Here is a 15,520-nt window from a genome sequence, read left to right as displayed (position 1 = left end):
GTCAGAGGTCTATTGGTTTGACAACAAAAAAATTACTCTCTTAAAGAAATGCTATTCCTCCTAGGAAAGATAGTTTACATTGTAACTACCTAGCAAAGGTTATTTTATTTTCAAATGGAAAATTAAAATCATTAATGACTTTTAGCCTATTGAAATATATTCTTCCCAATACTTTTTAATCTACTTAATCAAAGCTTAAGTACTTAACCACGTTGTTTAGGCTAAGAGATGAGACATTCCTACAGGAAAATGCGAAGTCTGAATCTGGGCTAATAAACATTTTTAAACCCCACTGTATTCTTACAAAAGCACTAACTTGAAGTCTGTTAAGATTTTTGCCTGACAAGTGTGCATCTCTTCAAGGCTTACAAGTAGTAATGATTAGTTTGCATTTTTATATTAGGCTTGTTGTGTTTGTGTGTGTGTTGGGCTTGTTTATAAGTTCTACAACTGAAGCGTTGGGTAGTTCTAATGGTTGCATGAAACAGGAATGGGAATTGGTTGTTAACAGTGATGATTACTTAAAGTCTTGTTATTATAGATCTGATGGGACCTCAGTGTATTTTTGTTCTGATGTATTTAAGGATGTTAGAAGACGTTTCCTTTTTTTTATTTATTAAGGCAAGGCTGGTGAAGAATCATGAAGTACTTGGAGGCTTCACTTAAGATTTTTCAGCTGAATAACTCCCAACATACGCCAGATCCATATTTGGGATCATTCATCCCCAGATGTCAGACCTTACACTTACACATGTGGAGCCTTATGAGGTTCCTCTTGGCACATTTCTCTGCATTTCTTGTTGAGGTTCCTCTGGATGGCAGCGTGACCTGCTGATCCAGATTACTAAGGATGTTAAACAGGACTGGACCCAGTATTTGCCCCAGGCACCCCCATAGTTACTGGCCTCCAAGTAATCTTCTTACAGCTGATCATTGTACTCTGGGCATTCTGGCATTCCAACCATTCAGGCAGTTTTCAGCTTACATCTCTGTCTACTCATCCAGGCTGTCTCAACAGCTTGTCTCTGAGGATGTTGTGGGAGACAGTGTCCAAGGTCTTAGTGAAGTCTAGGTAGACAAAATCCACTGCTACCCCCATATTTTCCAGACCAAGAGGTGCTTTCCCCTCAGGTACTAGGGCAAAGGATGGATTGCTCTTATTGGGACAGTTTGTTGTGTAGATACATAATGTAAGGGGGGAGATGTGTTTTATTGGTGAAGAGAATGCGTTTAATAAAGTCAGTGTCTCTAAACTTAAGCTCTTGGACACATATACTGTGGGCTGCATGGTTTCTCCTCTTGACGCTGACCACAGCAGCAGGGTTAGCTCTGATTCTTTATTTCTAGTTTCTTGTGGGAAATATTACCTTCACTTTCATGTGAATGCTGTAATAACCATCAGTGCTTCTGTTTCCTAAGGTATGTTTGACTTACAAAGACCAGATCAGATTTTAGAGCAGCTCAGGTCTCTTGAGTAAATGTGTAACGGGCACTCTTTCAACTGGGTAATTAGGGGGAAATTGTGTGAGCTTTTTCCTCACATGAACTATATAACTAGGCCACACTATCTAAGGCGAAAGTATGTCAAAGTATGTCACGAAAAGCTCTGCATGCAAGATGTTAAATGTTAAACTTAGATTTAAGTATTAAAGAGCCAAGCTGAGACTACAGTTAACATTTAAAATTTGTGAAAATGTTGATTGATTGCATAAAATATGCTGCTTCTTAGTTCTCTGTGCTTTTACTTTCTGTTTCTAAATAAAAGAAAGCTTCTTTTCAATTTAGACCTTCTGTACTGCAGAGCTTTATTAGAAGATCTTTCAGTTTTTGGGATCAAATTGGTATCGAGTGCTGCTGAAAAGAGAGTTTGGCAGCGGGGATTTAGTGCTGCAAGTGATTATTTTTTTGGTTTTGATTTGTTTTTATATATGAGACCAAATAACCCACATAAACCATTCTGTACAGCTTCTTCCTGGGTTTATTTTTGCATTGTGACCCCAGGGTGGAATTTCGTTCAGATTTTATGTTTTGTATACAGCTGTTGTATTTGCTGAGTTTCACTGATTTGCTCGAAATAGCATAATTATTTTGTGTGGATTTTAACTGCTTCTTCATATGTAGTTCGGTAGCTGTTCGCTACCATGAAGATTGTTTCAGTAGTCTGTAAATCTATAAAACTAAATATTATATAAATGTTAAGATGGAATGAGGAATTTTTTCCTACTCTTCATTTAGACCCAAAGGCAGAAACAAGATTGTATATTATGGTGAATGACTTTGAATTTCATGTTTACAACCGTTCTGAGCTTTATGGACAACTTCAAGAGCTTTTTGGCTTGGATCCCACAATAATTCCAGCAAAGAAAGATGATGAAAAAGCACAAGTGAATGGAAGGCAGAGAACACATACCAATCTTGAAAGGTAAATTATTATTCATTTTGCTATTTTGTTGATGCTTTGTTCTATGAAGTGCTGAACTAATTGGATAATGTTTTGTTAGTGTAAGCTCTGGAGGCCAAATGGCTGAAGCACAGTAGAGAAATTGCACTGACAAGCCTGACAGTTTAAATCTTTTTCCTTTCCTCAATCTTCCCACTACAGTAATTTTTAAAAATGGCCAAACAAACCAAATACCCCTGGCTTAATGATCAGAGACAAGTTGAAAAATCTATTTGAAGCTTGCTGTGGAAAGGGAGGTTGTGTTGAAAAGGATTATGCTTGCAGAATAATAACGGTGTTGCTCAGTAGTAGTAATAATCCCTCAAGATATTGAGTCTGATTATCTGTGTGATGTAGGGAGGTCAAACAGTTTTTTGAGCCTTACACTCAGAGTGATTTTTTAGTAGTGACTGTGTGTAGTTACACAAACCTTAACTATTTCATTCCTCTCTATAAAACTATAAAACAAGGTGTGGGCATAGAGAGAGTTTCTCTGCATAACTTATTTGTAGTGGTGTTATCTATTCAACTGTAGGCCTAAATTATGTAGTGGGCTGCTTGCAGCGGGCTGTGACAGTGCTGAGTCCTGATAGGGGCTGAATTCCCAAACCAGTCTCTTCATGTTTTATTGTTTACATTCTTACTGACATATGCATGAAGGACTTCTGCCTTTGGGAAATGACAGATCACACACGAAAGACTTAAAAGGATTATTTGAAGCGTATTTAGCAAAAAAACCCAAAGTTCCTCAAGGGTGATGTACTTGTTCTCTTGTTTTCTGCCTGTGTCAGCTCACAGTATGCCAGCACCTGAGGTACAAGCTTCAGGTTACTCTTCCAGGCTCTGGAGGAGTCTGCAGTATGCTGCCAGCAGGTTCCTTAGAGGATGTACCCTTGTGGGAAGAAGTGTTTTCAAAGAGCTGTGCGTTGAAGATCCCTAGAATACAAGCTTGGTTAGTTCTTTCACAGAAAAGACTGAGTAATAATAAACATTTTTTTCCACAGTGTGAAAGTAAAAACAGAATCTCAAGATCCTTCTTCTTCGTGGAGATCACTTATTCCTGTCATTAAAGTCAATGTGAGCACGGTAAGTGGGGAGAAAAAGTCACTGTTAATGAAAGTGTTTAGTAGTACATACATAAAGAATAGATGTACTCATTTTTCTTGAATGTTCTTTTTTTTTTTTGCTTTCCTTCATGCTTTGTGTAAGTTTTGTAATGACATCACCACCCCCCCACACCACTTTCCTTACACAGTCATAGATCCTCCTGGCATGCAGAGAAATAAAGTCATATTTTCCATTTGGGGAAATAAAATGTTTCTTAGGCTTGTAATAATTTAAAAAATGTAACTGAGTAATTAAGCTCGGTAATGAGTGTTACACATTTTTATTATTAGTATTTGTTTCTGTGCATCTTTTATTCGGGATATTTGAAACACTGTGTTTAAAAGTTACTGCTGTTGCAGAAAAACAAAGAAACTGATTTGATAGGAAATAAAACATTTGGAGTTTGAATGTGCAGGGCAGTATATTATTTATGTACAGATTATGGCTAAGGTATCCAGTCTTTATTTACTTAGAAATGGTTAAACTGTTTATTACTATGTGTGAATTATAAATAATTACATATGAAAAAGCAGTGCATTAGAAGTAATTGGTCATCTTCTCAATTTAGGGTCGCCTGGCGTTTGGGAATCATTATCAACCACAAACACTTTGCATTAACTTCGATGATGCTTTTTTGACATACACCACAAAGCCGCCTTCCAGCCACCTTGATCAGTTTATGCATATTGTGAAAGGAAAATTGGAGAATGTTAGAGTCATGCTGGTTCCAAGTCCAAGATATGTTGGTCTTCAAAATGATGAGTAAGTTCTGTTGTGTTAAAGCTTCTTTATTATTTCAGAATTTATTGTAAGAAAAACAAGTAAAAAAATTGGCTGTGTTTCTGTGACTTTACTTTTCTCAATGTGTTGAGATGATTGGCGTTTCTACCGCACTGAAGTTTTTAAACATTGAAACATTGAAACATGTACTGTTTTTCTATCTCATTCTAGATTTTTGTTTAATGCATTCTGCTCCGTGATTAATGTTCTGCAGTCACTTATTTTTCTTCACTCTGTGTGTACAGGGCTGGATGCAGGCTCTGACACCTATAACACTTGAGGATAAATGCAATATTTGTGATGTTCTGTTCTGTAGGTATAGTTTGCATATAGTTTGGAAAATGCTTAAAAACATTTAAAAATAAAAGCAGAGAGAAGCTGCACGATACTCGATGTGGGAGAAATTGTGTTATCTTCTGAAGGCTGATCCTTGTACCTCTGTGTGTTCTACTCCTAGACAGACAGGGTTATGGAGCTTTAACAAACTGAAAGATACTAAGGCAAACAAACAAAAAATAGGTTGCTTTCATGAAAAGAATTCATACTGGGCTTCAGTTTTTATTGCACTTCAACCAACTAAACATTTATGTGCACACTGTATGAAAACCATTGCTGTGATATGAATCTCACAGCCAGAATTTTTCTGCATTATGTTATTCAGTGCTTGTGGTGCTGTAGCCAACAGATAATTTGGACAAAGCTGCGGAGTTTCAGTCTTTCACAGGTATTATTTGCTCAACAAAAGGAATACATGCTATCCTTGGGCAACTGCATGTATGATTTCATGTTTAATGATAATATCAATCTCAATTAGCTCCTAAGCAACCGTATCCGGAGAATGAATTACAATACTTGGAAATAAACTCTACTTCATTAGTCTGTATGTTAATTAGGTTTGTATCAGCCAAATACTGTCACCTATATAAAGTGCCATTGCGTATTTTCAACTTCAGATTGTACTCTGTGGGTGTATAAAAAATATCTCAGTCTTTGAACATGACGACAAAGGAAACTTCTCCAATTAATACTGAATGCAAGCTAACAAGATTAAAACGAAATAGGATTAAGATACTGGAACTATTAGCTTTTTTTTCCTGCTTCCGTGTTTTCCTTTTATGCGGTTGCCATCCCTGCAGCTCCTGATGGCTGAAGGATAGCATGTGTGCAGAAAACATGTGCCCTAATTTACTGTGTAGATTCAATAAATGTCCCAGTTCACTGCAAAATGGGAATGCTTTTGAATCTTGAGAGCCTGCCCTCTTAGGCTTTTTTGGCATAAAAGTTAAGCAGTGTGTCTTAACATTCAGGCAGCGTATGAACAGTAAAGTGATGATTAAATTTGTAACAGACTGACTTATCTATGCAAACATCAAGTAGCAGACTTAATGGCTGTCATTTAATATGAACTCCTCAACACCTCCATCACTTTTTTTGCATGTAAACTCTCCAAAACCTGGGATTTAAAAAGAAAAATAAAGTGCCAGGAGAAGCCCTCCTTTTGTAGCCCTTTTGGTGGTACACTTAGTTGGAGAAGCTGATGCTACCAGCTTGACTTGCTTGCACAGAGATGCACTTTTCAGATGCAGTGACTCTAGTGTGTGCTGTGGGGTGCGAGCAGAATGAACTGAGCTCTCTCCATGAACTAATGTTTATAGATATCTAAGTACTTTTCTTCCCACTTCTATTCACAAACTGCTAAATCTTTTTTTTTTTTTTAATTTCAGATCCTACTCTATTTGCATCTCACTAGGGAGGCCAATTCAATTTTAGGCAGAAAGAAGAAATAATTGGAAAATTAAAGTGAATAGGAAGTATTTCATCTTTCACTGCTGCTATTACTCTCAAAGTGAAATTGATTTGAAATTTCCCACTAAGTTGCTTATGAAGAACTGGAAGCACATGGGCTCTTCATCTGCTGCCTCTCATATATTCCAGCTTTACTGTGTTTGAAATGAGGTGCAGTGCCATAAGCAGAATGCTTCTACCCCGATAGTCTTGCACCATGTATTTTTATCATTGGATTTTCTTTTTGTTAAGAAGTGCAAACATACAGAAGTGGCCGAAAAGTGCGAAATACATCTCTTGTAGTGAAATCACAATATAATATTTTTTTATTATTACTCTAAAATATTTTATAAATCAATATGAAATAAAGTAGGAAAAGGACCATAGTGTGCGAGCATGGTAGTGTTAGGAGAACTGTTACATTTATTTAGATCTTTTAAAGTGAAACATTATTAAGCAAGAGGAGGGCTTGCTTTTGGTGTGGTATTTTTTTTTAACTCATGGTCTAATTACTGAAGAGCTGAAGATGGCTGGTCCCTCTGGTTCAGAGTGCTATTTTAGTAATAAACTATTAGCGGGTGAAAGAACATGATGTAGGACAAGGAGAAAGGAATTCTTGGTAGAGAAGTAGCATTGAAAGTAGAACTTTAGTAGCTGATTGTGAGTTGTGACACCTGAGAAATGTCTTTGTGCAAAGAGAAACCTTGAATCTTAGTGTGTGAAATAACTGTAGTGTTTAGCTATTTTATATAGTAGTAATAATGTAATGATCAAATAGTTTCTGCAATTCAGGGTTGATATCACCTAGCAATATGACATCTGCCTTTGTTAAGGGGAGATGAGACCAGACAGAGAGTATTCCTTGCTTATTTTCTTAAGCATGTGTAGCTTTAGGTAGAAGATAGACAAAAAAGCACAGCCTGGTAGGGAAGGAACAAGACTGACTGAAGTAATTACCTGTACTTTTGACTTCAGAACAGCAAGATTGAACAGAATGTGGTGTGTGCCTTGTGCATCCATGTACCCGGACCCCTCCACGTCTCCACCCTGCCTTGTTTGTAATGTCATGGGATCAAAGGGTTGTAAATAAAATGGCCTTTGGCTGTTTCAGTCAGTATAAAGTCGAGCTGCTGGCAGCCATGGTATAGACAAGTGGAGCTGCTGTCTTGGGATTGCATCAAACTGGAGTTTTTCCAACAGAATCTTCTTGGTCAGATGCTCCTTAGAGCGTATTTCCAGCGCTACAGGTCTCTTTGTTCAGCAAAAACTTAATGGGCATCACAGGTCAAACAATAACAGCAAATTGCACTTAAGGGACTTCTGGAAATGGGTTTTAATGTATCCATGTGGTTTCCTGCTCGGAACTGGCTTTTCTTCACTCCACTTAAATATGGACAAAACTATATCAGTGGTTGTATTTGCTGTGTGGTTATTGAGGAACTGCACAAAGCATATCCCCTTCTGTTCTCTGTAAATTTATGATGAGGCTTCTTTTCAGGATTTTTATGATCTCCTGGAATCTGCAGACTTTTCCAGGAGTATAATGTGTTGCTTATGGGTTAGAACTGGCATTTGGTTTGTTCAAGCTCTAATACTTTGGAATCTTCAAATGGGAGGGTTTTAATTCACCTTACTGAGATATGCAACTGCCTGCAGTTCCTCTGAAATGGAAGACACTGGAATTTTGTGAAAATCTTTGATAGGCATATACAGATGTTTTCGTATTATTTCAGTAAAATACTTCTTTAGAATGGCTTGCTTAATACAGTTTTATTGATGATTCTTTGATACTTACTACTTGTGAGCTATGAGTTAATCTGACCTGTGTTACTGTTTCATTATGCTTAATGTGTCTTTGCACTTTTCTTCCATTTCAGACCACCAAGGCTGATGGGAGAAGGTTTTGTGGTAATGCAGTCCAATGATGTTGACATCTATTATTATATGGATGAACCAGGTACCTTGTGTTAAATTTCAAGTTTTAAGGGATTCAAGTGTTGATTGTATTTTTAATTGTCTGAGCTTGTTAGATAGTTTATTTTCATGCTTTTTTTCATTTTATTTTCATATCTATATTATATATCATGGTATGTATAATTTATTTTCATGTATAATATTTTCAAGTGGAAAGAAGGCATTCTGAAGTAGTAGTCATATTCTTTTTTTTTCTGAAATATTAAAAAATAACCCTTTCTCCCCCAAATTCCACACAAATTGGAAAGAGTTGATGAATGCCATGTTTCAGAAAATGTAAGTAGGACTGAGAACTGAAGGTGGTTGCATGAAGACCTGAATTGGTGAAAAGCATAATTAGCAGATAAAACTGCTTTTTTTGCCAGTGTTTCAGTTACATTAGATACCAGTACCTGAGAATATCCCGGGGATTTTGGGTCATTTTTTTGCTCTTCTTATGAGAGTCTATATTGAATTGTGGCTTGATACAAACTACAAACTACAGAGTTCTCAAAAACAAACAAGCAAACAAGAAAAACTCAATTGTATTGTGCTTTGCTGACATTTTTCATGTTAATTTGAAGGAGCTTCCTTTGATAATCTCTTTATTATATTATGTAATATAGGTCTTGTACCAGAGGAGACAGAGGAAAGTAATGATGGAGAAGCTAACAACGAAGACAGCAAATTACAGGATCTGCCACCATGTTGGGGTTTGGACATTGTTTGTGGGAAAGGAACAGACTTCAACTATGGACCTTGGGCTGATAGGCAGAGGTATTATCATGATTTATGACTGCAGTTTTAATCTTTAATATCTTTTATTATTCAGCAAACATTCTGGAGTCTCCAGAGTGTGATTACTTCTCTTAAAATTTGTATGGGTTTGACTAAAGAGTCTTGTAAGGAAGAAACAATTCTGTCACAACTGGTTAGAGTTGTACTTGTTGACACAGCAGTGTCTTGTAGAACTTGAGGGAAGAGTCTGATTTTTAGAACAGAACAAAGTCAGTGAGTCACTAATGACATTTTTAACACTATCAAGAAAAACAGAACTGTGATGGTATGCTTTTTATAGTTCCAAGTGGCCAGCCAACAGGTAGTTTGGTGCACAGTGTGCTCCAAGGCGCACAATATGCTCAAGGTTCATGGGCATATGCACCTGGGTACACTTTCTCATCGTGCCATGGATAGAAGATAGAATTTTGGAAAGTACATGTATATTTTCAAAGCACTGGTCTGTGGAAATTGGTTGGACTTTGTACTCCTCAATTCATGTAAGAGCTTCCATAAATACTGATCTTAATTACTCCATGCAGTAATGCTTTGGGTTTCCCCAGATCAGTGTTACTGTGATGATTGTTGACTGTGTGCATGATTGTTGTTGTTTTTGTTTTTTTTTTTCTTACTGAAGTTGTGGGTTTGATTCTTTTTGCTATTGTTTTTGTCTGTTTGTTTTGCCCTACTGGTGCTAACTTTAAACTTACCTTAGTGGTCAGGTGCTGGATGCACGGAAACTGTTACTTAGCTCAAGGACTTGCTTCCTCACCTTTGCTTTCTGAACTAAATAAGCTCTGCTGTCTGTACTCAGTCTCTGTGGTTTTCCTTCCATGTAACTAAATGTTCTGATAGGTGTATGTAGAAATGTAAGCTTCACTTCCTTTCAGAAGTCTTAAACATTTTGTACTTTGTTTCTTTCTGGATATTACAATGATCAATTACACACAAACTGAAGCATAAACAGATTATTTCCTTTTACAATTTTCTGATAGATTTGTAAACTAAAGGAGTAAGAAGAACACCATAGTTTGCAATCAGATTTTTAAAATTCTTTTATGATCTGTCCACTATGGCTTATATCCAATCGACATCTCTTAATAACAGAATTTTTTGAGTTTTGTTTTGGTTGTGAGCTAGTCTCATCATCAGGGAGCCTTCAAAGCAAGCATTCCTTCCTAAAGTGTGATTGCTGGTTGTCTGAAGACTCACCAATGGGAAAATCATTAAGTGAACTAAATACATAAATATACATATTTATGTATATTTGTTCTGTAAATTAAAACAACTGTTTTGTCTTTCTTCCCCACTAGAGATTGCCTGTGGAAATTTTTCTTCCCACCAGACTACCAAGTTATGAAAATCTCTGAAATTGCTCAGCCTGGGAAACCAAGACAGATTCTTGCATTTGAACTACGGATGAATATTATTGCAGATGCCACCATTGATTTGCTTTTTACCAAAAACAGGGTAAATAATGAAATCTTGTGTGTAAAATGTTTTGTTTTTTTTTTCAACTGTTTTTCCACTGTGTTTGAAATTGTATTTATTTTCTGTGATTATATGTGTATATTAGTATTAAACTTGCCCTGATGAATACAGAATTTCTTCTGATACTGGATGAGTATCTAATATCACTGGAGAAATGACAGCAGGAGAAACAAATGATGCATATATGGGGGGGGTTATAAATGGGGTGCAGTATAACTTCACTGTATGTCTGGTTTCAATGGACAGGCTACTCCGTTAGTAATTTTACATGAGTTTTTTTTTAACCCAGGTGTGTGAATAATAATATCCAGATGCATGAAATATACTGGTTGACACTGAGGGTCTAGAAGTAATAGTTGTGGGTTTTTTTGTGTTTTTTTCTAATCCATGCAGGAAACAAATGCTGTCCATGTAAATGTTGGTGCAGGATCATATTTGGAAGTAAACATTCCCATGACAGTTGGTGAGAATGGTGAGTTAAGGCTAGGATTAATTTGTTTTCTTAATTTTTTTCATGAGCACTTGTCTTTTATCCCATGAGCATGACTATCTTGCAATGTTTTCCCTTTGAATGTGTGATAAATAAATATTCATAGGTAGTATATGTGTATATACACACATACTTATATGTAAATACATACGTACATTTACACAAGGAAAGAAAAAGAGGTTCCTTTTGCGTTTCAGTGAAGTTATTAAAGCATTTATGAATTTAAATAATTGTTACCTCTGTGTTTTATTTGGGCTGAGAAACCTAAATCAAAATTTCTAACCACTAGAATGTGCATCATTTAATGATGTCTGTATTTAAGCAAGTGATGTATTCGTTGTCAACTCAAAGCAAGAAGTCATCTTTGATAGGATTGGTGTCATAGTTGAGCTGTGCTGAGGAATACATTACGAAAAATAATCTAGTAATACTTTTTCAAAATAAACTCCAAAGTCTATAAGAAGTTGAGATAAATGTAAAGTTGCGTTGTTTTGTCCTGTTTGATTTACTCATTTTCTTGACTGATTTGAAACCTTTTTATTGATGTGTTTGTTCTCTTGATTCTCTCTGGTATATTTGCATTTTCCTGTGCAATTCATACTAAGATTTCTGAAACTTAAGCCATTCCATCCCTCCAACAGAGCACAGTAAGCTGTTCATTGACTAACAGGGGATGGAATTATCACACTAGCAGTTTTCAGCAACATTTCTTGGTTGTTTGGGGACTGCTGAATTCACCAGTAATAATTATTTAAATGCTTGTGTAACTGTTGTATCGAAAAGATTATTTTTGTATTTTTATCTGCTAGGCTATTCGCCTACAATTAAAGGGCAACTTCTACATGTTGATGCCACCAGCAGTATGCAGTACCGGACTCTCTTAGAAGCTGAAATGCTAGCTGTAAGTTTGCATTGTTAAGAACAAGACTTCATTCCTTGAAGAATTTTTAATAAAGAGCATATTCATTTGCTTATAGAGTTGATGTTCAAGATTGTGAACAGTGCAGAAATACAACTTTTGTTGTTTTTTATAAGTTGTTGATACATAGGGAAGGTTTTCTGTGAATTGAAACTTATGGGTGGGTTGCCTAGTTGGCTTCGTAGCTGCATGTTTGTATGGACTTTACCTTAGTAACTCATTACACTTGGAGCTGTGCTACAGAATATCTGCATATGTAGCTATTTCAAGGGACTTAAATTTTCTGAAATGATGCTGTGTTCTGTTTCATTCTCCTGACATTCAACTTCTGTAATTCTGTCAATTACCTTTCACACTAGTTTTTAAATGACTTATTAGAGCGATGTTTTTAATCTAGTTTTTGAGCATCATATCAGTCATTTGGTACTTCTAGTGCAACAGACTTTACATCCGTTGAGCCATATCAGAAGTTTGTAGTAATACCTTTCCAAATAAATGAATACACTAACACTTGACCTTCAAACTCAGAAAGACAGAGAGTGAGATTAAATTATTAAGGAACTGGAATGGCCTTCTGTTCATCTCAGCAGGAAAAGAGTTTTAATTATTCAGCAAAGTGCATATGTGAAAACTGCTGCGCTACGGGGCCAAACATTGTCATGTTTTCAAATGATTCTAATGCTTTAATATCTTGTTCACAGTTTCACATTAATGCCAGTTATCCCCGGATATGGAACATGCCACAGACATGGCAGTGTGAACTTGAGGTTTATAAAGCAACATATCATTTTATCTTTGCTCAGAAAAGCTTCTTTACAGGTAACTGCCTTACTGAATAAGTTACGTATCAAATTAAATGTTCTTTTTTTTTACCACTTCTTCAAACTTAGAGTTGCAGATACAGAGATTTCACATCTTCAGGAAAACAAATTATTTCTGAGGACCAAGCTCCCAATGCCTTCTGTGGGCTATCGGTGTCTAATTACATGATATTCTTTTATTTCAGTAGATATACTGAATAATTTAGTTTTCTAACAGTTAAGTAAAATTTGATCTGCAGTTTTGCTAAGCAATCTTAAATTTCAGATGTAGGGTTTTTTTTGTGTTTTTGTTGTTGTTTTTTTAACCAGAGCTATTGATTTGTTTAATATTTGCCACTAGGATGTTGATTTCTCTGATATTTCTCTTCCTTGGCTGACTGAGTTTTAGTTATTTAGGCTTAGGTCTTGTCTGTGTGGCTGACAGATGATGAGAGAAAGTAATTTGCTCCTTAGGATTTTGGCTTATGGGGAAGAACACGTGTACACAAGACAGCCCTTCATTGCCAAACTGTTGCTGAATGTTCCAGCTGTAGAAATAGAATGAATATAGCCCTATCAGTGGGGCACTACCTGCTCTAATTAGCCCTGCTGAGTGGAGGATTAATTAGTACAAGCATAGTGTGATGTTAATAAAGTTATCTCCTAGTGAGGCTAGAGTAATCATTTATAGGCTGCTGTCGTACACAGCATAATCTACTGATCTATGCAGAGTGAACCGGTGAGCTTCTTCAGAAACACTGTTTTGCTGTATTAGACTTGATGGTAGGAAATACAACTGATGCTCATAGTATTAGAGTGGAAAATCAGAGGAAAACATTAATTAGTCCATTGCTTTTTGGATAAGTGTGAAACCTCGTTAATGAATAAAACTAAACTAGAAAGCGTGATTAAACCAATGCCATTCCAGCTTAGAAAGCAAGGAGATGGAATAACAGGAAGTATTTGTGGAATATCTGCTTGAGGAATGGATGTTTTGTGTAGTTTCCCTCATTTTCCTTTTTCTGTGAAGTAACCAATGTTGGTGATTTACATTTTATTAAAAGTTAAAATTTAATTTTATTAAAAGCCAGGTTAACATGTAAGAGGAAATCTCTCACCTGATTGTCACTAACTCATCTTTTATTACTCTATGTAATTTCAGATTTGATCCAAGACTGGTCTAGTGATAGTGCACCTGATATTTATTCCTTTGTTCCTTATATGTGGAACTTCAAAGTCATGTTCCATCAATTTGAAATGATCTGGGCAGCCAATCAACACAACTGGATTGACTGTTCCACCAAACAACAAGAAAATGGTAAAGTCAGTTTAAGATTTGAAACAGTACACACAGCGACAAAAATTCTAGCATGTTTACTATGAAATGAATTCAGTGATAACTACTCATTTTGCTACTGTTGTTATGCATAAACCGTCCTAAAACTGCTGCAAGTCCTCACTTGTTTTGTACATTTGATACAAATATATACCTTCTCTTGGAAGTGTAGTTTCAGATCACATTTTTAGCATTCATTTTTGAGAATCCTTTGAATGTTCTGAATAATTTGGTGATTTATACTCTAAATACACAGCATTTTGTGATGAGCTCACGCCTTTTTCCTTAATTGTACCTGTATGTTTGATAATTGCCTAAGAACAAAACAGGGAGTCATTTTGACAGTGTTTTATTTGTTTGCTTTTCCTATTCTCTCCCAGTTTATCTAGCAGCTTGTGGAGAAACATTAAACATTGTTTTCTCTCTGCCTTTCACTGACTTTGTTCCAACTACATGCAATACCAGATTCTCTTTAAAGGTAAGTTCTGTTCTCTCAGTGCCCTTCTCTTTAATTGTTTTCTGAATGTGAAATATTTTTACTTCCTTTTCCACTTCAGTCAGGAACTTTGTGGTAAACTCCTTCCTGAAAGAAAAATACACTCTTTCACTTCCTGATCATATAATTTTTCTTTAAATAAACCAGAAGTAAATAATTTCTCTTGATTACGTGAAGCATCCAATCATGGAGTGTTTTAGTGTTTTTATTTTAGATATATATATACAGACGTACAGACACACACACATAAATATATATACACATTTGAAATGGGTAACCCAAATCATTTTGGAAAGCTGTCTTCAGATTTTTTTATATCTTCTATAAAATAACAGATGTATTTTTGATATGCCAAACTAATTCTTTGGAACATTTTACTTCTTGTTTTGTCCTCCTTAAAATAAAAGCTGTGTGGTGTTACTAATATTAAGAGCTGCTTGAAGGTGATGTTTGTAAGCTTGTGTAATTTGATAACAAAATAAGCAAGGCTACGTTTAAATTAAGGGGAAAAAAAGTGTGGTTGATTTTAGTAAGTTGGTAAGTTGTGAGCAAGCCACTGAATTTTTGCATAATGGATTGAACAGAAGAATAACTGGAATCCCCCAAAGCTGTGCACCTGTGTTTTGCTGCTTGCCACGATGTGATCTTACATGCAAGTTACTGGATGCATAACAGCTAAGAAATGCTGAGCTCTTGGGATATTATAGTGAATTGGTGGGAGCTGTGGTCAGCAACCATGTAAAGACGGAGACATTGTGCATCACCATATCATCATCTTTGTGAAGATGGTGGTACATGTGAGCATGTAAATAAAATGAGCATTATGCAGAAAATGAATGGAAATATACTTTCTTGTTGTTACTCTTTGATTTTAGGGAGAAGATGTTGATCTTCATTTGTATCTACCAGATTGTCATCCTAGCAAATATTCTCTTTTTATGTTGGTGAAAGATTGTCAACCGAATAAAGTAAATCCTGAATCTTGCATTTCTGGTGAATGTCCAAGTGGTCAGAAAACAGGGAAACCCAAGTGGAGGAACATTACTCAGGAAGAGTGAGTCTGCTTTTGATTTATGTTCACGTATCTATATTGGCTTTTTATATTTACTTGCTTTTCCACAAAGAAAGCAACTTTGTATGTTAATG

General features: G+C 35.9%; 1 protein-coding gene across 11 annotated transcripts in view; it reads left to right on the top strand.

Annotated features, from left to right (window-relative positions):
• KIAA1109 (KIAA1109 ortholog) overlaps positions 1-15,520 on the top strand; it is a 99,870-nt gene that overhangs the window by 15,046 nt on the left and 69,304 nt on the right. For all 11 annotated transcript variants that reach the window (XM_015861881.1, XM_015861877.1, XM_015861878.1 and 8 more), the window contains exons 6-17: positions 2,236-2,422; positions 3,445-3,526; positions 4,116-4,309; positions 7,990-8,069; positions 8,692-8,842; positions 10,156-10,312; positions 10,727-10,805; positions 11,633-11,724; positions 12,444-12,561; positions 13,705-13,860; positions 14,259-14,356; positions 15,250-15,428. In XM_015861881.1, coding sequence (XP_015717367.1) covers positions 2,236-2,422; positions 3,445-3,526; positions 4,116-4,309; positions 7,990-8,069; positions 8,692-8,842; positions 10,156-10,312; positions 10,727-10,805; positions 11,633-11,724; positions 12,444-12,561; positions 13,705-13,860; positions 14,259-14,356; positions 15,250-15,428 — 1,573 coding nt within the window. The remainder of the gene's footprint in view (positions 1-2,235; positions 2,423-3,444; positions 3,527-4,115; positions 4,310-7,989; positions 8,070-8,691; positions 8,843-10,155; positions 10,313-10,726; positions 10,806-11,632; positions 11,725-12,443; positions 12,562-13,704; positions 13,861-14,258; positions 14,357-15,249; positions 15,429-15,520) is intronic.

This window comes from Coturnix japonica, chromosome 4 (genome assembly GCF_001577835.2).
Source record: "Coturnix japonica isolate 7356 chromosome 4, Coturnix japonica 2.1, whole genome shotgun sequence".
Lineage (NCBI taxonomy): Eukaryota > Metazoa > Chordata > Aves > Galliformes > Phasianidae > Coturnix > Coturnix japonica.
The sequence above is the reverse complement of the archived record's forward strand: the minus strand, read 5'-3'. Positions and strand labels throughout refer to the sequence as shown.